We start from the raw sequence: 27967 nt of genomic DNA, 5'->3' as shown, positions 1-27967 counted from the left end.
TTGCTTTTGCAGCTGCAGCCTTGAGTCTTGACTCTTGGCTTTTTTATATGCTCCCATGCCTCGTTCTGAAAACCAAGTACCAGACACCTTAACGTTTTATTGTATTAAATATTCACAATTTCTTTCTATGTAGACAATGATGTTTTGGGATCCCAGAGGCTTCTCATAATAGCCTGTTGAATGAATCATACAATGAAATATTTTGTGAACTATTAAGACTTTTCATCCTTAATCACTACCACTACTATCATCACTAGTATCATCTCACCATCATCATCATCTGACTTTCTAATTTTGTCTCCCTGACTAGCATTTTTCCTGCTTTTTGCATATACTCATCCCCCTTTTTGGTGCTCCTTCTCCCTCCATTTTTCGCCTGGTCAATTCCTACTTGTCCTTCATTCATTGGTGTGAGCATCACTCAGCCCTTACTCACCCACCCTCTAGTGACCTGTGAATACTTCACTTCTAGCACTTAGCTCACTGTTCTGTTGTTTTCTCCTACCATACCCATTCACAGTCTTCAAACATGCTGCTATAGCTATACGGTTGTTCCTGGAAGATTCCAGGCATTTCCTACCTATTCCCTCACATACCCATGTGGCAGCTCATGCTCTTCCTTGTCTCTGCTTACATAAGAACCTTGTCAGTGAGCCCTGTCCTGACAACCCCACTCCAAAATGCTCCTCCCCCTCCGTTCTTTCCCTCCCTGGCTTTATTTTTCTCCAAAGCACTTATCACTGTCTGACATACTATATACTTGACTTATTGATTATAATTGATTGGGTTATCTCAGTCTCTTTACTAGAATGTAAGTCTCATGAAGGTAGGAATTTTGATCCCTGCCATATCCCTAGTTGCCTAGAACAGGGCTTGGCATATAATGGGGTTATATGTAATTATTGAATGAGTGAATCATCAGTTACTTCTTTCTCTCCCTAGTATATAGTAAGCTCCTTGAGAGCAGGAAACACGTTTTAGTTCTTATATTTCTGGCATATGATAAACACTCAGCAAGAGACTAGGGAATTGTCACTTCAGTAGCTACAAACCTTCCGATGAGATTAATACTAAACCTTTCTATATTGCTTATTGGGTTGTGTTCAGGAGGGTATTGTGTTGTAGGGGAGGAAAAATATCTTTCCTTCTGCCTTTCTAAATTCTTGGCTGGGGCCCTTGTAACAAAAGGCAGATTAATAAGAGAAAAGCATATAGATTTATTTAATATAAGTTTTAGGTGACATAGGAGCCTTCATAAGGAAATGAAGACCTAAAGAAGTGTTAAACCTGAGCATTTTTATGCTAGATTTGATGAAGAGTGGAAAGTCATGGGAAAACGTGATAGGACAAAGGGGTATGAGCTAAGAGCAGTAAACTGGGGGAGATCTAGCAAGGCCTGTTTGTTCAGATTCCTCTTGGAGTTCTTCCATCTTAGAGATAAGGATGCTCCTTTCCTCCGGATATAGGGAGGGCGTCTCTCATGAGGGTCTTATGGCCTGCTTCAGGAGGAGATCAGAGAGTCCTTCCTGCACCTGCCATTTCTCAGTTTATTTCAGCTTAGAATATTCAATATGCCAACGTGGCATATTTTGGGGGAGCATGTTCTGAACCCCATCAGTGGTGAAATTATAGTGAAACAAAGCAAGGGATACCTTTGGGGACTTCATACTTTTGTGAAAGTGGCTGTCAGAAATAGTGCCTTGCATTTTGGGATGTTAATATTGTCCTTGCTTCTGCACACAAACACGCACACACTCTCACTCTCAGTCTCTCTCTCTCTCTCTCTCTGTTTCTCTCTCACATACACACACGCACACAATTAAAGTATTTTTCTTAGGACTTAAGAGAATATATTTGGTGCTGATTTAGTGTTAGGCCTAGTCTTTATGATTTTTACTTCACATATTAAGAAAAGAAACAAGTCTCATCGTATTATATTCTGCCTCATATCCTCAAGGGCGTTGTCTGCTTCTTGTTGTCTTTCCTAGACGTGGTATGTTAAATTATAAGACTCTTTGCAACCTTAACTGTGGACTTCCTCCCTTAGGAATCAGAGAAGATCATTGCTGAGTTAAATGAAACCTGGGAAGAGAAGCTACGTAAAACAGAGGCCATCAGAATGGAGAGGTCAGGAGGTTAAACTCTGGGAATGTTTCTAAATTTTCTAGGAAATTTGGATTACTTTTATAGTAAGAAAAGATAAAATAGAAGTTAAAAACAAAGAACTTTTCCTCTCAAAACACAAAACAAAACAAAAAATAAACCTGACTAGGGGTTTATGGCCAGTTGAATTTACACTTTGAAGTGAAATTCACATATTTAAATGTTCCCTAGGGAGTCATGTGCTTAAATAGTTACTGTACTACCTGTTGCTAGGGATCCATATAAAAATGGAAGATACGGAGGGGTTTAGAGTTTTTAATTTGTAAAAAGACAGCCTTTGATAAAGACTAAATAAAAAAAGCTGTTCTGATTATTGTCTTTCAGGGTTTTCTTTTCCAGAACCTCTTTGGTAAGAAGTGAAGTAGTTTGAATTGCAAAATTTTAAAATCCCTATTCTGTCTTAACCTCTCAGTTCTCTACCGTGAAGGTGAACATAACCCAAAAGAATACTTTTGCTATTTGAATAAATATACATTTAAAAACGTCAGTTCCTGTCTTCCCCCTTCACAGAATATGAGGCAGAAGTGAGTTCTAATGTATTGATACAGTAAATGTATCAAATAATTAGAATTTTCTTATTTAGTATATAGAGATTTTAAGCTAGAATTGTTGAACCAGTTTGAAGGTAAGCATGGGAACATAACATTTGAGAAAATCACATTTATAGATAATACTCCATATATCAGAGTTACTTTCTGATTGCTATCTTAGAGTTTTAAGAAATGGTTCCTTGAATTGAATGTATAGCCTTAAGGAATATCCCTTTCTTCCTTTTTATATATTAATAGACATATTATTTATGAATTATTGTCTACCTTCAAAGTCAGATGAGCCAAGTTCTTATCTTATTAGGGTGAATATAACTTTACCTAACATAGAAACATAATTTATTTTGAATGTGCTGTTTCTCTTAAAAATAATTTTTCATTAATGATGGGAAAATTAATGATGGGATAAGCAGATTCATTTACATTCGTATTAGTGACTTTAAACATGGACAATTGTTTTTGCTTTGCATGCTTTATTTTCCAGTTCATATTAGACTGATCTGACATTTTGGTATTGATATTCTGATATGCTTGTTGTTTTTTCTAGAGAGGCCTTGTTGGCTGAGATGGGAGTTGCCATTCGGGAAGATGGAGGAACACTGGGGGTTTTCTCACCTAAAAAGGTAGAAAATAATGTGAAACTCAACCAAACAGAAACACTTTTTGTTTCATCTTAGTCACTGAGGTGCTTCCTATCTTTCAGGACTGGCCCCTTCTCCTCTCTTTTTTTTTTTTTGTCTTGAGACTTGGCTTAATTTTATTTCTGATTTCATCTTACAGTACAAGGGCAGAATATTTCTAAAATACCTGTCATGTTTATTGTTTACAAAATAAAACCCAAGGCAGTAAATCTGTAACTTTTGGTCATGATTCAGTACCTTTAACCATCTTCATTGTTGCTTTCTCTTAAATTCTCCCCCTAACCTGCCATACCTTGCTTCAGTTTGGCTACTCTTTCTGTATAGATTTTCCCAAAGATGCCAGCAACCCTGATTTGTAACTCTTTGGAAGCAATTTCAGCTGTTCAGGTTTGTGTAGACAAATACTGCTTCGGTTTGCTTCTACACTCTGTGTTGTAGACCACCATTGAGTAGGGCAATTCCTGTCCTCATCCTTCTAGCCTCCTCTGCTCCATTCTCAGTTTTTTAAAAAAAATGAGTCCAGTAGTTATCTTCCTACTTACATAATCATAGTTGTTAAATAGTAGATACCTTTTAGCTAATTAGAATAGCAAGATTTTTTTGTTTTTGTTTTTGTTTTTACCAAGCTGCTTCTTAGTTATTGTTAGATGTTGGAAAACTATTGTCAAATGATTATTTTGTGTGCTTATTTATGTGACAATAATAGAACATATATTTGTATGTACATAGATGTACAGAGTAGATATTTCATACCAGTAATAAATGGTTCTTCATTTTGAATGATCTCAAATTGGCTTTTGAAGACTTACACATCTTCATGCAAGAGTCTGATGATGATCTCTCTAGGTTAGCATAGAATAAGTAGGGAGTTTTCACTTGGTACTTTTTGTTTTATGCGATATGAAATATTCCTGTGGTTTTTGCTAGAATTCTTTTGGTTAGGTTTTTCTATTAAGGTCATGTAACTTTTTAATCAATTCCAATGTGTTATTTTTAACAAAGATTGATTTAAAGACATTTTAGATATTGTAGAACTAGAATGATAAGTATTTTATGTTTATATTGCCAAAGGTCAGTAATTTTCACAGTTTAATAGTTTTTCCTTCAGTAAGGCATTATTTATTCAACTGTATTACTTATGATTGTAGAGATTTTAGCAGCTATAGGTTTCATAGAATTTAGATTGTGACTTTGGATATATCTAATGATATTTTATAACAAACTTTCAATGTTAAGAACTGTGGGGAAAATTTTTATATAACAGCTTATAAAAATACAGTATTTAAAACAAATCATAGGGGCCGGCCTGGCGGCGCAGTGGTTAAGTGTGTGCACTCCACTCAGCGGCCTGGGTTTCGGATCCCAGGCGTGCACCACCACACCCCTTATCAAGCCATGCTGTGGCGGTGTGCCATATAAAGTGGAGGAAGATGGGCATGAATGTTAGCCCAGGGCCAGTCTTCCCCAGCAAAAAGAGGAGGATTGGCAGATGTTAGCTCAGGGCTGATCTTCCTCCCAAAAAAAAAAACCCACAAATCATAAATAACTTAAATAAGTATTGTGGTGTAAACGGCACAGAATTCCAAACTGAGATTTCTGTTTCCACAGCTTTTTCTGACTTTAATTTTACCCATCTTGCATTAGCTTTCTCGAGTTACTCAGGAAAGGAAAGGATACACCACATCCAAATTCAGTTTTAGAGCCTGTTTCTGATGTGTTAACTTGATTGTGGTAATCGTTGCACAATGTGTACATATTAAATTGACACATTGTACACCTTAAAAAAATTGTGTTGTACAACCTAAGTATATACTATTTTTATTTGTCAGTCATACCTCAGTGAAACTGAGGGGAGAATACTTTAAAGGCAAGAAAAAAAAAAGAATCTATTTCTGAGATTCCTTTTTTCTTAGGCCACTGTCATGATGGGTTTTAAAGAATGCTACCCACGCAGGTCTTTGACTCTTTGAAACCAGCAAAGCTCTTAAACAACAGAGGCAGATGCTAGTTAGGAAGATACAGAAGTTTTTCTAATTTCTCTTTAATCATCTTTTGCAGTCTCTTTTCTTAACCCTCTCATCTGATTCTTCTTTCGTTTTTCCACATTTGCTGGCACTATCTTGAGTAGATTTTGACCCCAAGACCATGTGACTTATTTTTGGATTCCAGTGGGGTATTTTCACCAAAGAAGGTTGGTTTTTAAAAGATTTTAGAAATATTAGACAAAGAGGATTTTTACAAGATGTGTGTATTATTGAATGTCAGTAATTTTAATTTCTTCTTTAAGGTGAAGACTAATAGAGGTGGTAAAATGAAGACTAAAGATAATGACTGAGGCCATGGAAGAACTGATACAAATTAGAGAGGGGAATGACAGGGGGTGTGGGGACATTTTTATAAAGTAAATGAAAAATTAAATATTTCTTGAGATTGTAGGGAAGGAAGAATAATTTTCCCTCTAACCTTCTGAGTTCTTGTCTGAGACCCCTGTAATAAAAGACAGATTAACAGGAGAAAAACAAAGAGAAGTTTATTGACATCTATACCTCATGCTTACATGGGAGAGGTCCGGGGAAAAATGAGTAACTTGCCAAGGTGGCTTAGAATTCTGGCTTAAATATCTTAATAGGGAAAGGGGAGGAAGGAGATAGGCCTCTCAAGGGAGAGCAAATGATTCCTAAAAATCATTTGAATGGACCTTTAGAAGAATAGGTGAGAGGAATGATAGTTTATGTCCAAGTTTGTCTGGGTGTGATGTTGACTTGTGGTTTTCTCTCTCCAACCACAACGGTCCATCTTCCCTGGTTGATGAAACTCCTGGAGGGGATCTATAACAATCACGCTCCTTTTGGACATCTGTCTTTAGGCGGATAAACAGAGTTCAGAGAAAGCCTCTCCCTGCATTTATTGCTTTTCAGATGCCTTCAGCTCAAAATAATCAATGTCAAAGTGGCATATTTTGGGGTGCCATGTTCTGCTGCTCTTCAAGATTTTGTCCAAGTGTTTACAAAAATTATCTTAACCCATCCAGAGAATCATCCTGTCCTAATTTTTCTTTTATATTCTGCATGCTTTGACCCTATCAAGAATTGGATCTTACTCTTTATCCCAGAACTTATGTTTTTGAATAGAATGCATTAGTGCAGTTTGGGAAGGCCTGAGGAGAGTGTTTTCTGTTTGTTATGAACTTGCAACTAGGAATAAAAGTCCCTCTTCTAGGCACTGTGGGTAATCCAAGAAGCCACCAGCCTCTTGTAGGTCCCTGTTATTGTCACAGCCCTCTCAGTGGTGCTTGCTCCGAGTTGATAATCTATAACCTTTTTCAGACCCCACATCTTGTTAACCTCAATGAGGACCCACTAATGTCTGAATGCCTGCTTTACTACATCAAAGATGGAATTACAAGGTATATTTGTTTCTTCTTTTGGTCACTTAATGTTTTCTTTTCTCTTGGATGATTAAATAACTAAAGGGAAATTGTTTGTTGAAAAATTTGTTGTAATAAGTTGCTATTTTTCCCATCTGAAATAGTTACAAGCTATCCTCCCTACTCTTCCCAAATTGTGTAGGTGTTTTAGCCAGCTGAACCAGTTAACATGTAGTTTTTCTCTAAAAGATCCTATGTAAAATTTTTCCTTCTAACATCTTATGTGAATTCATTAGAGAGATTAGTTCACTCGTGTCTTTTTATAATGCTGTGTGAGTTACATTGGTGCCTCATTGCTCCTTGGTTTCTTATTCTGATGTAGGGAGATTGATCATATATGAAAATAGAATTCACAGTTGAAAGCCTTTGATAAAAAAAGGCAATACCTTTTTTGTACATACCAAAGACTATTCTTTGGGAGAAAGAGGTTCATTGTTTGTAGTGCTTTTTGTGTCTGAATTTCCCTGGGAAACACTTTCTCTTGTGTTTAGGGTTGGCCAAGCAGATGCTGAGCGGCGCCAGGACATCGTGCTGAGTGGGGCTCACATTAAAGAAGAGCATTGTATCTTTCGGAGTGAGAGAAACAACAGTGGGGATGGTGAGAGTTCCTGGCTTAGCTTTTCCAATAACCTTTTCATTCTGTAATATGTGAAATCCCCAAGACTTGGTATTCCCTGTCTCTTTCAGTGTTACTTCTCTTGTACAATCTAATATTTGAAAATGCAGAATTTCCCGGGCTGCTTATAAATGCAGGGACGGACATAGCTACTTTACATGAAAATAGCCTGGACAAAAGGAGTCCTTTTGTTACTGCCAAGAACTGAGCAGGACATAGGCAATTAGGCTTGGTCTTGAATGTTAATTATTTAATAGACAAGTAAAAAGGGAACAAATATTCTGGGTAGTGAAAGATTTGAAGGGCCTCTAGTCTTAACCCAACAGAATTTATTTTTATCTAAAAGGGAAGAAAAAGTCAATCTTGATTTTTGCCCAGGTTATTAACAAAACAAACTAATAGTATTTTTGTGCTATATCTTTCATTCCTTCCTTAATCAAAATATTAGCTTTTGATCTTAAATTTCTGGTTATTACCTACATCTTGTACTTAAGATTTCTGATGGTTTTCAGTTTTATAGACTGAACTGTCAGATATCAGATATCACTTAAACTAACATTTCTTATCTTCTTCTGAGGTTTGTCAAATTCATTTAAATGTTTCTATCTTAACCACAGCCCTAAATAGCCTCCTATATTGGAGTGGTTCTGGTACCCTAAAATGAGCTATTATATAGATGCTCAGCCACTTGGTTGGTTGCAGGAATCTGTTCTAGTTACCCTGAATCCTCATAGTTGTCTGCTTTCTGTTATTTTACTCCGGTGGTTTGTGATGCTAATGTTAGTTTGTGTTCGTCTTAGTTATCGTGACCCTAGAGCCTTGTGAACGCTCAGAAACCTACGTAAATGGCAAGAGGGTGGCCCAGCCTGTTCAGCTGCGCTCAGGTGAGACTGGGAGAGGTTTGATATCTTTAGTAAAAGAAAAAAAAAGAAAAACCAGTAAACAACACATGGCTTGTGTGAGCAACTCTTTAATTTTTGACTCTTTATTTAAACACTGAAGTGATAGTCAGCATTAAGATTTATGTTCTTGGGCCGGCCCCGTGGCTTAGCGGTTAAGTGTGCGTGCTCCGCTGCTGGCAGCCTGGGTTCGTATCCCGGGTGCGCACTACCGCACCGCTTCTCCAGCCATGCTGAGGCTGCGTCCCACATACAGCAACTGGAAGGATGTGCAACTATGACATACAACTATCTACTGGGGCTTTGGGGGAAAAATAAATAAATAAAATTATAAAAAAAAAAAAAAAAAAGATTTATGTTCTTGTAAAACTCCAAAAGCTGTCTTTTTGCATTAGGGAGAGTGAGATTATTATAGATACTATACATTAAAAATGATTTCTTAACCCTGTTTCTGTTTTGTGCTAGGAAACCGTATCATCATGGGTAAAAACCATGTGTTTCGTTTTAACCACCCGGAGCAAGCACGGGCTGAGCGGGAGAAGACTCCTTCTGCTGAGACCCCCTCTGAGCCTGTGGACTGGACGTTTGCCCAGAGAGAGCTTCTAGAAAAACAAGGAATAGATATGAAACAGGAGATGGAGAAAAGGTAGTGTACAGATATGATGTGGGCCACATGACTATCACTTCTTTTAAACATGTAATAGCATTCATGAAACAACTCAGTGATATCACAATTTATTCTTTCCTCTCTTGTTTTTCTTTTCTTTCTAGGCTACAGGAAATGGAAATACTATACAAAAAGGAGAAGGAAGAAGCAGATCTTCTCCTGGAGCAGCAGAGACTGGTAGGAGTCCATCTTGCATCCTCTGTTAGGAAAAGGGCAGCTTGCTCTCATACCTTCCCTGTTCCACAAATGAGCACTCGACCAAATTGCTTATCCAGCTCTCGTTGATAGCATACACTATTCTTTCATTTCCTTAATGGAGAACAGACTTACATCTGCTGGTAGCCATAGCCTGAAAACCTGTCCATAAAGGTACTATTTTTGTGCCTTTTATGTCTTAAAGTCAAATCTTTACTTCTATCAAAACCAAGTGCTTTTTGAGGAAATAGTGGGAACTTTTCTGGTAGCCTTTGCCTCTTGATAGTGGTTTTTGAGTATGCATCATTGGTGGTTCTTTTATAATAGTAATTACTCTGAATATTGAATTTGGTGGATGTTTGCCTTGGTTTTGTTTCTGTTCACTTGATAGTACTAATTCTCTGCTCTTGGGCTGACTTGGGGATTGTTCTCGTGCTAGACAGACTTTTTTTTTTTTTTTTTTTAGTTAAACTGTGTCTAAAAGTGTTGCTGCACAGTTGCATGTGTTAATCCTTTTCTGTTCCCCTGCATGGAGTCTGAATTCTCAATAAGGGTCTTTGTGGCATATGGGATGACAGTGGAAGAAGGGGCTCTACAACCAACTCAGGAGAGGGAAGCCTGGTTTCTCTGGGTGAGAAAGGGTTTGGATGAGCAGCTGAAAAGTCAGTTTAAGGTCACAGCTTATAATGCCAATGGCTTCAGCATTTTATGATGGCAATTGATTTTCCAGGTTTGATAGAAACTCAATCTCATGAATAAATAAATTGATCTGTTAGTTAGATTTTCATTTTTAAAGCCATCCAATTTTGGTTAATGCCAAATTTGGTTTAATTTTGGTTAAAGCCCTGGTTATCAGAAGCTTTTTGGCATTCATTTGATATATAAGGAAAAGGTATAACAAATCTTTGGATACTATGGATACAGTTTAGGAATTTCTTGTTTTTTAAGATTATGGACTTCTTTTAACACAAGGAGGTATTAGGAAGAAAGCTGGGGTACTGTTTTCTTCCCTTAGCGTAAAATACACCGTGTAAACTGCAGCATGTAAACTACAGCCTTATAGCCATGCTCTACTTTGGAGAAGAGAGGCTGTTGCTAAATGGGCAAGGAAAGCCAAGGACTCCAGCAAAAGCAGCATTTTGCAGGACACCTCAGTTCTTAGGCTTGGCAGTGGGTTAAACCAGTTAGTTTATTATCTTGTAGATTATAGTAAAGCCCACAAAACAATGGACTGTAAGAATAATTCAAGTGTTTGGGGCAAGATAATAGCAGTGTTATAGATAAGAGTCTCTTTAGGAGGCCTAGTTGGCATTTAGTTTTTAATGAAAACAGAAAGATTTAGCTGCAATGTGATTAGGGGCTTGAAAGGTCTGTGACACATGAAGGAGCCTTTGATCTTAATAATATAGTATAGTCTAATAACATGCCTCTGATGGTCTGTGAGAGATCAAACAAGAACAGGTATAATTAAACTGTATTCATTATTAACAATAGTGCCTTGTATTTGTATAGTGCTTTATAATTTACAGAGAGCTTTAACATCCATCATTTTTTGATTCCTGAAACAACCCTCTTTGGTAGGTGTGTATGTAAGTTAAATGAGTACTAGTACTTCCAGTTTATAGTTGAGGAAACCAAGGCTAAAAAATGCTGTCTTGCCCACTCTTAAAATACCTATTAAGTCATGGGTCTGGGGCTTCAACTTAAACTTTGGTCTTCTGACTTGCTTCAGTGTTCTGTCCAGTAGAGCAGTGCTTCTTAACCACCTGGGAGTCACGTTGAAATGCACATGCTAATTCAGTAGGTCTGGAGTGGGACCTGAGATTCTGCATTTCTAACAAACTCCCAGGCGATGCCAATGTGCTGGTCCTGGGACCAACCTTGAATTAACTAGGTGTGAAAAAATAATGATGGCAGGTGCTTTCCCATAACCAAGAGCTGGTGATCATTCTATGCTCTGAAATAAAGACAATGACCATTAAATAAAGAAAAAATAAATTTAGTTTTTGTATTTAGTTTCTAGGGAACATACTTAATTTGCAAGTACAGGTTCTGGTTATCATTTGCTCTGTGTATCTCAAAGCAAGCTAAGATTTCAAGAGCAGCTTCTTAAAGCAAGGAGGTTGCTTTCCTCCCATAAGTCCAACTGTCTATTTCACTTAAATTTCTTGTCCTCAAGAGGAATTGATTTCTAATGCTTTAACCTGAAGAATATCTAGCAGTAACAATACTGAATGGAAGATATATTTTTATGACCCTGTATTGGTCGACCAACAGATATATTTCAAATGCATCCTATGAATAAACATTGAGAGGATACAAAGGAATTATTATTCAGTAAATATTTATTTAATATTTATTATATGTAATTATTTTTGCATAATAACAGCATTAAAAAGTGGAATTCAGGCTCATGAGTTTTCTATTATGATAGTTCCCCAAATGCGTCACATTGTTACATTGCTGAACATTCTCTTATAGTTAGTGCTCTATTATACACCTGCTCCTTTCTGTGCTTGCTTTTTTACACATGTGTTTTGGGTATCTTCTCTCTTCTATTTGCATAACCTTCTTGTAGAGTCTTCTGGAGGCCCACTTTGCATTTGATATTTAATGAAAACAGAAGCATCATTTAGTGACATGTGAATGGGCCAGACCTGAGTAGTTTTTCCAACCCTGTAATAAAAGAATCTAAATATCTTAAAATCTTTTTTTTTTTTTTTTTTGATGTGAGATAGGATATATATCTTGGCACATAAACTTTACATACAGAGGTTTTAGTATCATGGTCAGTATGTGATGGGGAGATGATATGTTTGAGCTATAAGGAGAACATATTGCAGAGTCAGTATGACAGTATTTTAAAAAGAAAGAAAATTATGGCCACTTGATTTAATTTGAGTTCTTTTGGATTTAGGTAGACTCTCATTTATTTATGTTTTGTTTTAGAATTTAAAGACATAAATTTTGTCTCTCAAGCATGATATTAAAGCAGTGATTACAGTATTTGTTATTACCTAAATTAGATAGTATTCATTTCGTCCTTAAGCAATTTTAAAAGGAAAAGAAAAGCCAGGGGAAGAAAAGTGATAGTTCATTATGTGGGAAGAATCAGACAGTTTGTGTTCTGTGAAACTCAGGTTATACATATTTGCAAGAAAACCTTTTTAGGAGTCAGACATACTTTTTTCTGTAATGTTTATTAATATCATCTTTTGTCACTTAAGATTAGCCATTTTGATTTTTGAAACTAAAAATGAAAAGAAAAAAATAGTGTAGAGTCCGTGAATTTAGCTTTGATTGCTTTTTGTTGCTAAATTTTCAAGTAGGTAGGGGTTATAAATGGGTTTGTACCTATTTTATGGACCAATAGAAATAATACAAATCAGTAGCAACATCTCCAAATTCAGGGGCCAACTTATTGTCATTATTGTTAAAGGTTATTTTTTCATTCCATAGAAAGTAACTGTACATAGAAATCTTTGGTCTAGAAAACAAGATATTATTTATCAGTTTTGATTCTTTTCTTTTTTTTAACTCTAGAGATAATTTTGGTAGTCACAGCCAAGTAAGAGAGACTATTATGAATATTTTCATTTACTAGATTATCTTGAACTACTCTTCTAGTGAGTAGTTTCTTTTCCCAGGAACTTTTATTTCCTGAATAGAAATTCTTCCTTAATCCTGTCAGTCATAGGGAATTCTAAATCCAACATTGCTTTCATTTAGATCTATGTTATCAGCATTTGCTTGTGTTAGTTAAGAACAATTGATTATTTTCCAAGTAGCCCTTGAAACCACTTAGTTGTGAAGTCTGGCTGCTGTTTTAGGCCTAAGTAAAGTTTTTTGAAAAAGAGATAATGATGCAAAGATAACCGGAAAGACAGAGTTAGAGACAGCATTTTAAAGTGTATCCATTTTACATAAGCAGAATATAATCTTTGTGTTTTGTGTGTTGATAGGAAGAGTTGTCACTTAAAGTGATATTCTTCTAGTAGCTAGAAATGCCATGGTTTTTCATAGAAAACATCTCTAAATTGTATTTATTAAAATATTACTTGGGGAATTTTAAATGATGTTTAATGAAAGTATATTTGCCTAGCTTAATTTATGTTCTGGAAATTTATTTCTTAAAATTTTAGAGGTGAGGTGTTTATTGGTTTAAGTGTGTGAAAAAATAGCAGACCCACTGTAAGGATCCTTTCTTTATGCTTCTTTGTTCTCTGGGTAACAAACTGTAGTGTACAAATGAAATGAATCAATCGACATGACACAAGAATATAGCAAATCCAATATGTGCTCATGGAAAGACTAGTTTCAAAACCCTCTTGTCTTCTAGAAAAAACAATTTGATAAGAACCTCACATGGTATGCTAATAGGGATTTTTGGCATTTTTAACATCATCCCTGTTTGCTTCTTTTTCCACTTTCTTATCTTCTAACTTTTTTCTAGGGCTGCTCTTTTTAGTAAAGCTAAACAAAATGTGGCCTCCTACAGCCTTACTAACCTTTGTTAATCCGCCTGCTCGTCACATCTTGTATGGCATCTGTGCTCACTCATGGGGGAAAGAGTTTCTGGAAGAAGCAACAGCAATAACCAAGGCAAATGTGGGGAAGTGGCTGCATGGGTGTTAGCATGTATGGGGCGTAAGTTTTACTCCATTTTCTTGAGATAGTGGAGGTGTTGTTTCATACCATTTTGTTAATAACTTCATATGACCTTCAAGTGAGAGACTCACTCACTATGTCAATCCTCCTAAGAAATTTGATTGCAGATTTCATCACTTAAGCCAGAAAGTGGAAATTTGGATTAGTGTTACTAAAGAAACAAACAAATCTTTATATTGATAATAATTAACATATGCCTATGTCTTAATAGACTTGCACATCATTTAGGGTTTTGTTTTGTTTTGTTTTGTTTTTTTAGTTTTTTTGGTTTTGTTTTTAAATTTGGTTAAGGCTTTTTTGCTTGCTTTTTCTTCGATTTGATTTTCCTTTTTTACATTTTAATTTTGGTTATTTTGGGGCCATTTTTTGATTTTGTTTTTCCAAAGGACGCGGATTCTGATAGCGGGGACGATTCTGACAAGAGGTCCTGTGAAGAGAGCTGGAAACTGATTACTTCTCTGAGAGAAAAGCTACCTCCTAGCAAGTTGCAAACCATTGTTAAAAAATGTGGCCTCCCCAGCAGTGGGAAGAAACGAGAACCGATTAAAATGTACCAAATCCCCCAAAGAAGGCGCCTCAGTAAAGATTCCAAGTGGGTCACCATTTCAGATCTTAAGATTCAGGCTGTAAAAGAGATATGCTATGAGGTTGCTCTCAATGATTTTAGGCACAGTCGGCAGGAGATTGAAGCCTTGGCCATTGTTAAGATGAAAGAGCTTTGTGCCATGTATGGGAAGAAAGATCCCAATGAGCGAGACTCCTGGAGGGCAGTGGCCAGGGATGTCTGGGACACTGTTGGTGTAGGGGATGAGAAGATTGAAGACATGATGGCCAGTGGTAAAGGTGGGACTGATGTAGATGACCTCAAGGTTCATATAGACAAGCTGGAAGATATTTTGCAAGAAGTCAAAAAGCAAAATAACATGAAAGATGAAGAGATAAAAGTCTTAAGAAATAAAATGCTCAAAATGGAGAAAGTCTTGCCACTAATTGGATCTCAGGAACAGAAAACTCAAGGAAACCACAAAGCAAAGGAACCTGTTGGTGCTGGTGTCAGTAGCAAGTCTGAGAATGATGTAAATAAAGGAGACAGTGGAGAACTTGGGAAAGAAGAGCGTGTTTCCCAGCTGATGAACGGGGATCCAGCTTTTAGACGTGGACGTCTGCGTTGGATGAGGCAAGAGCAAATTCGATTTAAGAACCTGCAACAGCAGGAGATAACAAAGCAGCTTCGTCGGCAGAATGTACCTCATAGGTTCATTCCTCCTGAGAACCGGAAGCCCCGGTTCCCCTTTAAGAGCAACCCTAAACACAGAAACTCTTGGAGTCCTGGGACACATATCATCATAACAGAAGATGAGGTTATAGAGCTTAGAATTCCAAAAGAGGAAGACGGAAGGAAAGGAAATAAAGAGGAGAGCCAAGAAAAGGGAGGTAGAGCACCTTCTAAAGATCCCCAGTTACCATGGGGCTCTCAGGGCACACGAAGTCAAGATCACATTCAAGTTAGCAAGCAGCATATTAATAATCAACAACAGCCACCCCAGTTACGCTGGAGAAGCAATTCTCTCAATAACGGCCAACCGAAAAGTATACGCAGCCAGGCTTCTGCCTCCTCAGAGTCATTAAACTCCCATGGTGGTCACCCCACTGCTGATATGCAGACTTTCCAGGCAAAGCGCCATATTCATCAACACCGTCAATCTTACTGTAATTATAACACTGGAGGTCAGTTAGAGGCCGGTGTAGCCAATTCCTATCAGAAGCAGACTGACAAATCCAACCACTGTAGCCAGTTTGTGACACCTCCACGGATGAGGCGACAGTTCTCAGCACCCAATCTCAAAGCTGGTCGAGAAACCACAGTATAAATTACTGGATAAACTTGAAATCTTGGTGGAGGAAACAGGCGATGTTAGCTTATGATTCGAGTTGGTTCTAGTCTTAGCCTTGAGTTCCTATTATTTACGTTATGATTTTATGTTGCGTTCCTACAAATATTTTAACTGATTTTAATATTATTAAAACATAAAACACTGGTCAACGTTTCAACACCTCCCTTTTTGTTTGTATACCATAAATGGGCAGTTTCTGGAATTTTGGACGAAACGCTGAGACCTCCTTTATTTTTCTGACACTTTCCTCTTTTCTTGGTGCCTAGATAATATACTTACTTACACAGACTTGTCTTGTTTTGGTGTAAGTTTGTTATGTTTTTATATTGCCTATAAATTGATCTGATATCCAGAAAGACCTGCCTCTTAGTTTATGCTCACATTCAAAAGGGGAATTCAGTATGTAGAGTTAAATGTCTGTTGTTTCCCCATAAATGTTAGACATTGTTTAAAAATAATAATATGCAACTGTATGGAGACAGCTTTGGATTTCTCATCCATGTCTGTTACTTTATATATAATTTGAATTTTCAAAAGCCAAAACTTAATGTCTTTAGGCATATTTTATAGTACACATCTTCCACAGAACTTCCATATCTTTGTATTCTTCTATATTTTACATAGAACTGATTCAGTAGCTTTTTTTTTGTTTTGAATGTATCAGTATATGTATGAAATTTGTCATAATACTGAAATCTTAATACTTAAATTGGCACCATATCTGGATTTCTGTTTGTGGTTTACATTTTGAAGTTTAACCTATAGTTTCTTACACACACACTGAACTATTCACCAAAATCATGGCAACAGAAATACCAACAAAATACTTGTATTATGCTTTGAGCAGTATATATAAGTTTATAGGGAGGTTATTTGGTGGAAAAAGGGAAGAGGTGGAACATGGGGAGAAGGCTACAGCATATGACTATGTGCTGCTATGTTCACTAGATGGTGAAATAATGAAATAAGTTAACTTTTGTTGGGTTTAGAATAAAGGAGATGATATATAATAAACTATTCTTTGGTTAACAGTAGTAATGCTCACAGATACTCAAGCAAGGAAAGAGAAGTCCTGATGAACATTTATTGTATCAATACCTCATTTTACTGTGTTGTGGTCTCAGTTTGCCTCACTGGAGAATCCACTAAAAAAGATGGCGTTTAATGGGAAGAAAAGAATAGTTTTCTACATGCTTCCTCATCTCTTGAACTTGTCAGAAAGTTTTTTAAGAGGCAGTGTGAAGAGCCAGAGATGTCTATGAGATTGCCTGACTTCACGTTGTTGAAGATTCCTAAGTCATCTATCAAACTCTTGTCTTCCAGATAGTGTGAAAAATTGCAGCCAAGATAGCAATTAGCATTCAAGGAAGCCTTAAAGATTGTGATTGTGTTTTTTTTTCTTTGTGTGTGGGCACTATGCTTTATTAGAACACATTATTTTTAATCATAGTATATTTTCTTTGCTTCTAAGAAAATGCTTTTTTAATGCACAGAAGGTTGCTTTCAATTAACTTTGGGGGATATTTTTGCTTTTGTAGCTAGAACAGTCCTAGTCTTCAACTGAGGTTTTATGGCAGATTAGACATTGGTGAATGATGTTTGTAATGGGTTCACTTAATTGAGATGACAATCTCATGTACCATGTGTTCTGAATGTACTTGATAGGCTACTTCAAATCACTCACTTCAGTGCATCTTGTGTAAACTCCAGCTGTCCCTCTTTATTCTTAGACATAGATATGTTAACTACTCCTTTCTTGCAAAAATTTCATTTTATAATATTAATAATAATAATTGCTTAGCTTTCAACTCTGTAGCAAAAGTGGGCTCTCATTTCCCTAACTTGAGATAGCATAGGGTACACCTATATATTTTCATTTTTATGGTGGCCTTTTAATCTTATTATGGGCAGGTGCCTCCCTTTCCCACTGAACAATGGGAATGAGTTTCTGCTGGTGATCAGGTGACACTGCAAAGTGAAAAGTAATACAATATTCTCATTTACAAATGTGGGTTGTGGTGAGCATTATACCCACACTGATATTCCAAAGAATTAGATTTGTGTTTGTACTTCATCTGCTGATCCAGTTGCCCTCATATTCCTGAAATGTTTAGATATCTAGAGGAGCCCTTAATTTCACATGACCAGAAAGACATGAACGAAGGTTTGATTGATTGCCATATATGTCCCTTCATGCATTTCAGAGCAGATGCTTGTCTTAGAAAATAACTTTATGTGAATAAAAGTATTTCATTGACTCTTCTACTAAATAAGAAACTAGTGCCATGCTTTGTTTTTGTGAGCTGTTGGTATAGCCTGTATTGCTTTATTTGTTTTTCAATTTGACAATATGTCTCCCTAAGCTTAAATACTATGAGATCAAAGAGAAATGGTCATCATTAAACTGTTGTTATGTTATTAAAGTATTCCTAGCTATTATCCTAGCAAAACGGAGGAAAAAGTGTTTGTGCTATTGAAATTATACAATGATATGACCATAATGGAAATGTAGAGGAGCCCTAATTAATTGGTGTAGTTTCACAAACCAAAAAGGTATTCCTTGGAGAGTTTAAGACATTCTGTTTATCTAAGAAGTCTAAACTAAAGGACTTTTCTTTTTGCTTCTAATTCTTTCTAGTGCTTCAAATTATTTCTCCTTTCACTGAAAATGCAATGAATGGGAATTATTTATTCCATTGAAGTGACTTGAAGTGACCTCTTGTGCTTTAGGTGCAGGTTGATGCTGAAAAAACAAAACAAAACACAGAATTTGCCACACCATTGTCTGCATGAATGGCTTTTAGACTACAGCAAGTTACGTAGATTTCCTCTGGTCAGCTGTTGTACCCCTGTGCCTTCCTGGTCCTTTGTAGACTAGCCTTAATGATTTGTACAAAAGACTAGAAGGAGGGGAAGCTGCCGTGTCCTGGTGTACGTTAATGAAGACACCTTCTTAGGCACAATGCAAAGCAAGCATTTGTTCTGTGCTGTCATAGCCAGAGTCTGCTTTATGAACAGTTTTCACAATTGTCCAGTTTTTGTCATCTTTCCAAGATTTTAAAATCTGCTGTAGATACTTAGTTTGAACCACTCTAGGTGGTAAAATGTATTGGTTTCCTCCCATCATTACTGTAAAAAGAAGTTGTGAATCTTCTTGTTAACGAACAATGGATTTCTCCCCCGATTTCTTAAAAAAAAATGCTTGAAGACTGTCTTTGAGTGTAAAATCTACCTTTTCATAAAGGGAGAGTTAGTTTGTAATGTTAAGAAATAAATTCCTCATTCAATAAAAGCTGAAATCATTTTTTAAGAGTGTGATTGATTTCTCTGTGATGTGGGAGGAGGGAAAAGTGAAACAGAGTGATACTAATTAAACCTGGTCTTCACTTTCATTTATTGCTTTTTCATCTGAAGATGGATCCAGAAAAGATGGATCTTTTCTTTTAATATATAATTTCTACATGAACCTGATTAGTTTAAAGCTTTTGCTTTTGTTATCCTTTTCTTTTTATCAAATTCTGTCTTAAATGGGATCTTTAACCCCTACTTTATGCTACATTTTACTTAAATAAAACCTTTCCTAGTGTAAGATGAATGAGGATATCAAATAGCGCATTTTGGTTTCTTTGAGTTTACCGTAAACTGTGTTTTCAGTTTTTTTATTATGTAATCTTGATTTGAAGTTCTTAAAAATGAAATGGTGAAGGGAACTTCATGTAGATAGAAACTAAACTTCTAAAAAGCTCTGAGTAACTCTGTTTAGCTTTTGTTTTTTCCTTAACCCTGCTTCTCTCCACCCAGAGTATTGGTGGTTTGCTAGAGGTGAAATAGGACAAAGCAGAAGATTTATCTGGAGTGGACCATCAGTCTTACTGAAGATTTGGACATGACATTATTTTTTATATTGAAAAACACCACAGTCTTATATTGTGGAGTAGAATACAAAATCGGCATGAGATTTTGTTTTTTCCCTATGAGTTTTTAAAATGAAATTTAGAACTTGAGACAAAGGTTATGCTTGGATTGGTCTGCTTCAGGCCTCCTACTCTTTCCCTTCAGGTACTTTGTATTTCTCTGCTATTGGAGAAACTGATGGAAAAGTTGCCAAAATCCGACCATTTCTAGGGTGACATACATAATTCCAGTGCAATATGATATGTGCTAGTTGTGTGTGATAGGGTGAGAGTAGGGAGAGTGGGAGAAGATTTTTGAGAGAGGAAGCCCTGAGCCAAGAGCAGACTCCGAAAGAACAACTGAGAATTTATCCAAATGAAGAATTGCAGGGGGAGGGAGGAAGCATGTCAGGTCCAGGGAACTGTGAGTAACTTGGGGTGGTCAGAATAACAACTATGTGTCCAGAGGAGTGGTAAGAGATGAGAGGGGCTGTGGGTCAGGGCCAGATCATGGCATGCTAAGGAGTTGGGATTTTATCTTGAGTGTAATGGGAAGCTAGCAAATGATTTTATACAGGGAGATTGCATTATTAGATTCACCTTTTAGAAATGGCCAAAGTTTGGGTTGGAGGATGAGTTGGAAGGAGGCAAATTTAGAGCCAAGTGCTTCAGTTGGGAAGTTGCTGTATAAACTAAATAAGAAATGATGCTTTCCAAAGGCAGGGAGAAAGTAGAGAGGGAATGACTCTGATAGATAATTTGGAGGTAGAATCAAATCAATTTGTGGGTGGGATAAACCTTGTGTATACAACCCACAAGTTGATGAAGGCTCTTGCTTGGATCATGATTGGAAAGTAAAGTAAATGAGACCGAGATGGGACTGAGGGATTGGGAGAAAATAGGAGCTGCTTGGGTCTAAGAATAGGTGTTGTGGGATTCCTGGAGGGATAGATCTGAGACTGTCCAAACAGTGCTGCTGGTGGTGAGCAAATTGAGGTGTTGACAAGAACTGGGGCATAGATATCTACCTTCTGGCTATTGCTTGCTAATTATAATCTGCCATTAAAAGAGAAAGGCAGTAGTAGCAAAAGGAGCCAAGCCTCTAATGTCAGAAATAGCTTAACCAGAAAACTCAGAATGGTGACATTGATTTTACCTTAAATACCACCTCCTCAGAGATGCCCTGATTGTGGCACCATCATCTCTCACGTAGAGTACCACGGTAGCCTCCTAACTTGTTTCTTCGCTTCTATTCTTGACCCCCGTAATCCATTGTCCACTTAACCAGCATCATATTTTACTTTTTTTTTTTCTTTTTTTTTGTGAGGAATATTAGCCCTGAGTTAACATCCATTGCCAATCCTCTTTTTGCTGAGGAAGATTCGCCCTGGGCTAACATCCGTGCCCATCTTCCTCTCCTTTTTTTTAAATATGTGGGACATCTGCCACAGCATGGCTTGAGAAGTAGTGTGTAAGTCTGTGCCTGGGATCCGAACCCACGAACCCCAGGCCACGGAAGCGGAGCACGAGAACTTAACCACTATGCCACCTGGCCAGCCCCCAGCATCATCTTTTAAAAACAAATATCAGGTCTTATCAGTGGCTTCCCACTGCACTTTAAAATCTGAACTTCTTACCATAGCCTACGAGGCTTTTCATGTTTTGGCTTCTTGCTTGCCTCTCTGACTTCATCTCTTAACGTTCTCACACTGCAGGCCCTTTTGGAGTTTTGTTCCTTGAACTTGCCAAGTTTGTTCCCACCTCTGGGCTTTTGCACTTCCTTAAGACTAGAATCCTTTCTCATTGTGCTTTACTCCTCTTCTGGATCTGCACTCACATGCCACTTTTCCTGCCCGGGGCCAACTCTGCTTATTTTAATAATGATAACCTATAGTTATCTTGTCTACTTGTTTGGTTCTTCCTTGAGACTGTAAACTCACCTAGTATAAGTACCTTATCTGTCTTGTTTGCTTTACTATTCATCTGTACACATTACCCCAAAGAGAGGTTCTCAAACTGTAGTGTGCATCAGAATCCCCTGGGGGGCTTATGAGAACACAGATTGCTGGACCCACCCCCAGTTTCTGACTCGGGGAGGTCTGGGCTGAGGCCTGATAATTTGCATTTCTGTTAAGTTCCCAGGTGATGCTGATGCTGCTGGATCAGCAGCCACCTTTGAGAACCATTGGTCTAGAACAGAGGTTGACAAACTTTTCCGGTAAGGGGACAGGTAGTAAATAGTTTAGGCTTTGTGGGCCCCATGGTCTCTGTCACAACTATTCAACCCCGCTGTTGCAGCAGAAAAGCAACCATAGACGATATGCAAAGCAAAGGACATGGCTATGCTCCAATAAAACTGTATTTACAAAAACAGGCAGTGGGCTGGATTTGGCCCGCAGGCCATAGTTTGCTGACCCTTGATCTAGAAGATAGTCACTTGTAAGAACTATTCACTTGTAAGAACTATTAACTGGAAGATCAGTACATGGCTGTATATATGATCTAGAAGACAAATATGTGCTAGATGCTGGTGATTCAACGGTGAATGATAGATCCCTAGCCTCATGAAGTTCACATGGTTGTGGAGGAGATAGCCATTAGACAGTCACACCAATAGTTATATAGTACATTTGTGACAAATGCCATGAGGGAAAAATATAGGGTGCTCTGAAAGTTTACAACCAGGTGCCTCAGGAAGTGAGGAAAGGTGGCCTTTCCTTGCTCTCAGCTGATGATCTTTTATTTTGTTTCACTCAGAAAAAGAAGCAATCGGAAGAAAACTTCTTTTTCTTCCTTCTTCTGGTTCTGTCTGCATTCATCATGCATCCATACCCATACTTGGGTTCCCCTCCTGTTGGTGGATGAACTGCCCTTGCTCCTGTCTTAGCCCAGCCCTTGTTCCCTGCATTCCTATATCACCTTCTCAAGGACTTACTCTACATTTACCCCTTCTCTTTTACAACATCAGTTTCTCTCCCGGATTATTCCCGTCAGCATACAAACATGTCTTCATTTCACCAGTTTCAAGAAAGTCCCGTATTCCCTGCAAACTGCCACTCCATTTCTCTATTCCTTTTCATGGAAATACTCCTTGAGCGAGTTTTCTGCTCTAATTTCCCACTTGCCTACCTCCCACTGTTTCTTTTTATTGTTTCCTCTCCCCATTCTTGCTTGAACTCACTCTAGTCAGACTCTTGTTCCCACCTCACCACGGAAGCCACTCTTACCAGTGTCACTAAAGATCTTCATGGTAACAAATCTGGGGTTGTTTTCTCAGTCCTCATCTTAATAAATCTGTCTGGCGTTTAATGATGAAGATAGTAACTCATGATATTGAGCGTTTACTTATGCCAGTAAACTTTTTTACAGGTATTAGATCATTGAATCCTCACAACACCCCTCATCTGTGAAGTAGGTATTGTTATTCCCATTTTACTGGCTTTCCTGTAGTCACACAACTATTGACCAGGGATCCAGGTCCAGTCTCAGGCAGTCCACTGCCCTGCCTCCCTCTCTGTTGACTCTCAGATGTACTCTCTACAGCCTGGGCCTCTGCCCTGACCTCTAGATGCAGACATGCGACTATGGCCTTACATCCAGATGGCTAACTGGCATCTCACATTTAAACCATCTAAACCAGGGTCGGCCCCGTGGCTTGGTGGTTAAGTGAGCGCGCTCCACTGCTGGCGACCTGGGTTCGGATCCCGGGCTCGCACCGACACGCTGCTTCTCCGGCCATGCTGAGGCCGCGTCCCACATACAGCAACTAGAAGGATGTGCAGCTATGACACACAACTATCTACTGGGGCTTTGGGGGGAAAAATAAATAAATAAAATCTTTAAAAAAAAAAAAATAAATAAATAAACCATCTAAACCAGAGCAGTTAGCTCAGTCCAAAAATCCAAGAGTCATCCTCAGTTTCTCCTTTTTTCCCCACACTCAGTAGGTTGCATTTCCTCTGCCTGACTCCATTCTCTTTTCATCACCTTTGCTGCTCACACCCTGGACCAGGCACTGCCATCTCCCTAGACACTGCTGCAATAACCTCATGACTGCTGTCCTTGCTTCCAAGCCCCCAGGCCATGCTCCACAGAGAGTGGTGTTTTTAAAACACGTGCTAGACCATATTACTTCCCAGCTCGAAACTACCCAATGACTTCCCTTAGAGTAAAATCCACAGTCCTTATCGTGGCCTTCAAAGCTGTCCATAACCCAGTCCCTATCTGACTACTCCACTGCATCTTCGACCCTTCTTGCTCCTCCATTCCACCCACACAGGTTTTCTTGCTTTTCCTTCGACACACCAGGCCCATATCCATCCCAGGACCTTTGTACTTACTGTTAGTTCTACTTTGACTGGAATAAACTACACCCCCCCACACACCAAGATCTCAGCATGCTTGCTTAGATCTCTGATTAAATGTTATCTCTACAGAGTGACTGTCCCACCAGCTAATCTAATAGTCTTCTTCCCATTCCTCTCTTCTGCCTATTAGCCCCTAATACCTACCTTTTTTGTGTGTGTGTGAGAAAGATCAGCCCTGAGCTAACATCCGATGCCAATCCCCCTCTTTTTTGCTGAGGAAGACTGGCCCTGGGCTAACATCTGTGCCCATCTTCCTCTACTTTATATGGGACGCCACCACAGCATGGCCTGACAAGCGGTGCATCGGTGCGCGCCCGGGATCTGAACCTGCGAACCCCGAGCTGCCCAAGTGGAACGCACACACTTAACCACTGCGCCACTGGGCTGGCCCTAATACCTGCCTTTCTTTATCTTTCTTCCTAGTACTTCTCTCTACTGAAATCGTAGTGTATACTATGTCTGTTTACTGTGTATCATTTCTCCCTCACCAGTGAGACCTTTGTCTTGTTGACCACTGTATTCCTAGTATCTGGCACGTAGTAGGAGCAAAAAAGGTATTTATTTGTTGAACGAATGAATGGATGGATAGTGGTTTAAAAAGCATGCTCTGGAGTCCAATTGCCTGGGTTCAAATCCCGTTTCCACTACTTGCTAACTCTGATCTTTGGAAAGTTACTTAATTTCTTTAAGCCTTTTTCTTCTTTAACATGAGGATAACAATGGTACCATCTTCATAGGGTTGTTGGGAAGATTGAGATAATCCATGTTAAACATTAAGAACAGTTCCAGGCACAAACTAAGCTAAAACACAAGGATGGTCAGCGGAGAGAACATTCTAGAACAGGGGAGGGCCAGCACAGTGCCTTTATAAATATAGGACATATATTGAACTAGTTGGGACTTTTTATAAACAAAAAAGCTGCTGATAAATATATTATTTTTAGTGGGCTTTTCATAATTATCCTAGTTTTCACCATGAAATCAACAGACCAGTAGTATCTGCATCTCTTTATCCATTTGTTGTAGGAAAATCCAACACTTAAGGGTTTTTCTGGTGACCTACAAAATGTCCTTTTTGGAAGCTCATATGCAGCCTGGTTTGGGGAAGAGAAGGCCAATTCAAGAAATGGTCTTGGTATTTGAACTACCAGTGCTTGCAGAAATTTCCCCTGGTCAAAATGCAGTTAAAGTTAGGTCCATAGCATTATAGGAGATCTTTTTATGTCAGCTTTGCTGTTGCTGAAGCACAACCAGAGCCTTTAGGGAAGGTTATCCTCATACTTTTAACAGTCAGAATCAAAGGATTTTTTTCATTGGTAGTTTGACCAGCTTGTAAACTTATTCTTGAGGAACTCCTCAAAAATGAGCCAGTCACAAAAAGCCAAAACTGTGTGATTCCACTTATATGAGGTACCTAGAGTAGTCAAAATCATAGAGATAGAAATAGAATGGTGGTTGCTGAAGGTGGGGGAATGGGGAGTTATTGTTTAATGGGCATAGAATTTCAGTTTTACAAAATGAAAAGAGTTTTGGCGAGAGATGGTGGTGATGGTTGCACAGTATTATGAATATTTCATACTACTGAACTATACACTTAAAAATGGTTAAGATGGTAAATTTTTTATGTGTATTTTACTACAATAAAAAATTGGGAGAAAAATTCTCAAGATAAAATATTAACATTTTTTTCTACTTGTTGAGTTTTAGGAAACCAAGAGTCTTTCTCTTTTTGCTGAAGGAATCCTGTATAATGCATAGGTTTTTTAGGGGAAAAAACTCCCCCCTCCCCAGCCTTTTATTTTGAAACATTTTAAACCTACCAAGAAGCTGAAAAAATAGTACAGTGAACCTTTGTATACCCATATTTATATATTTTTTCTGAATCGTTTGAAAGTAAGTTGCAGACATCATGACAGTTTACCCCTAAATATGTCCATCTGTATCTCCTAAAATCAAGGATATTCTCTTAATACCATTATCCCATCCAAGAAATTTAATACTAATTCAATATCGTGTAATATACAGTCCATTTTCAAATTTTCCTAGTCGTTTAAAAAATATGTATGTTATAAGTGTGTGTGTGTTTTAATCCAAGATTCAGTTGAGGTTTATATATTGCATTTGGTTTTATCTTTCATTACATTGGTATTTTTGAAGAATCGAGACCACAATCTGATTTGTCTGGTTGTTTCCTCAAGATTAGATTTAGGTTAAACATTTTTGGTAAGAATGCTATAAAGATGATGTTGTGTACTTGAATTGCATCACATCAGTAGACATAAAATGTCAATTTGTCCTATTATCAGTAATGTTCAAGTTTAATAAATTTAGTTAATGTAATGTTTCCTAGCTCTTTCTCCTTCTTATTAGTAGGTTTCTGGGGTGGCACTTGGGATTGTGTGAATATTCTGTTTTCCATCCACCTTTCACTCAGTTGTTTTTAGCATTTATTAATGATCCTTGCCTGATCATTACTGAGTCAGTTACTGTATCTGGGGTTGCAAGATAGTGATTTTTTAACTGTCGTTCCCTCTGCATTTATTAACTGGCTTTTTTGGGGGGGGTGGAGGGAGCAAAGAAGAGCTTTCCTTTTTTCTCTCCTTCTTGCAGTATCACTATGGACTTATGGATCTTTTTATACTCAATGTGCTATATATTTTTTATTATTCTTATTTATTAGCCAGTGGGAGTCTGTATCCTTCCGAAATGGCCCCCATCGGTCTTTGAATACTTCCGTGCTTTCTGACACAAGATACTCTGGGTTCACCTTGTACTTGCCTTACTCCAAACCTGGAATCAGTCATTTTCCCAAGGAGCCCTGGTTCCTTTTGTTGGGGAGTGATATTTAGAAACCAAGATCTAGGTGCTAGGTATATTTAAAAAATAAACTTTTTAAAACATTGCCTGTCATTTTAATAGTGTGTTACCATTTAAGAGGACTTGCACGTGTTTTTAAATGGTTCGTTATTTGATCCTTCCTGCAGTCCTGTGTTATAGGCAGGTCAGATACTAAAATCTTCATTTTAAAGATGACAAAAGTGAGGTGTAGAGAGGATTTAATTTTCCCAGGATTATAAGACTAGTAAGAGCAGGTGCCAGGATCAAAACCAAAGTCATTTACCTGCTAGTTTAATATTTTTTCTTTTTTTTGCCACGGTATATAGTCTCCTAAAAAGTTTGTTTAGATAAAGCTGTGTCACTGGCTTTTTGGTCTATGCCAGAGAGAAAGCTTCCTTTGTGAGACTAAATGATAAATGACGAGAACCTTGAGAATATTTGCGTCTTTCTTAGCATTGCCATTGGGAGCTCCTTTTTTAATGGAGTTTGCTAAGAGGCTTTCAGTGGTCCTCCATAATACATAGAATATTTGATTTGTGACTTGGAGAGCTCTGTTTGAAAACAGTACATGGTCGTACCTAAGCCCTTTGTCTCATGACAGCCTATAATCGGGTCACTCCCAAAGAAGCAGGAAACCCAGGCAGTATATTTTATTTATTTATTTTTTATTTATTTTTTATTTATTTTTCCCCCAAAACCCCAGTAGATGGTTGTATGTCGTAGCTGCACATCCTTCTAGTTGCTGTATGTGGGACGCGGCCTCAGCATGGCCGGAGAAGCGGTGTGTCGGTGCGCGCCCGGGATCCGAACCCGGGCCGCGAGCAGCGGAGCACGCGGACTTAACCGCTAAGCCACGGGGCCGGCCCCCAGGCAGTATATTTTAAAATGCTCTGCTTATGCTATGATTTGGGATTTTATTATGTGAAGGTCTCTTCTCTTAACCTTACTTGTTTTATTTTCAAAAAATGCAAGCTTTTTTTGTCAACACTCCAAGGAACTTTTTTCCCTAATCTCTCCCCACCATGAAATTTTAATAACTCAGATATATGAGATATCTCTTTACATACTGTATGTATATTTGTGCTTTATACATAAAAAGAGTAAGTTTTTTATCCCTCGAGAACCATTTTTTGCCCTCTTCAGGGTGAAG

The 27967-nt window shown here is 37.9% G+C and overlaps 1 protein-coding gene across 3 annotated transcripts in view; it reads left to right on the top strand.

Moving 5' to 3' along the window:
* Positions 1-27967, top strand: part of KIF1B (kinesin family member 1B) — a 143248-nt gene that overhangs the window by 66527 nt on the left and 48754 nt on the right. For 2 of the 3 annotated variants that reach the window (XM_087446840.1, XM_087446838.1), the window contains exons 14-20: positions 2048-2127; positions 3259-3334; positions 6679-6758; positions 7271-7377; positions 8196-8279; positions 8760-8940; positions 9066-9138. In XM_087446840.1, the coding sequence (XP_087302966.1) occupies positions 2048-2127; positions 3259-3334; positions 6679-6758; positions 7271-7377; positions 8196-8279; positions 8760-8940; positions 9066-9138 (681 nt within the window). Of the gene's footprint in view, positions 1-2047; positions 2128-3258; positions 3335-6678; positions 6759-7270; positions 7378-8195; positions 8280-8759; positions 8941-9065; positions 9139-14210; positions 19030-27967 lie in introns of those variants that run through there. The other variant, XM_087446839.1, reaches the window with a different exon arrangement.

Source organism: Ceratotherium simum, chromosome 22 (assembly GCF_057802395.1).
Source record: "Ceratotherium simum simum isolate JZ-2026a chromosome 22, ASM5780239v1, whole genome shotgun sequence".
In the NCBI taxonomy this organism is placed as follows: Eukaryota; Metazoa; Chordata; class Mammalia; order Perissodactyla; family Rhinocerotidae; genus Ceratotherium; species Ceratotherium simum.
This window is presented reverse-complemented; position numbering and strand designations above follow the sequence as displayed.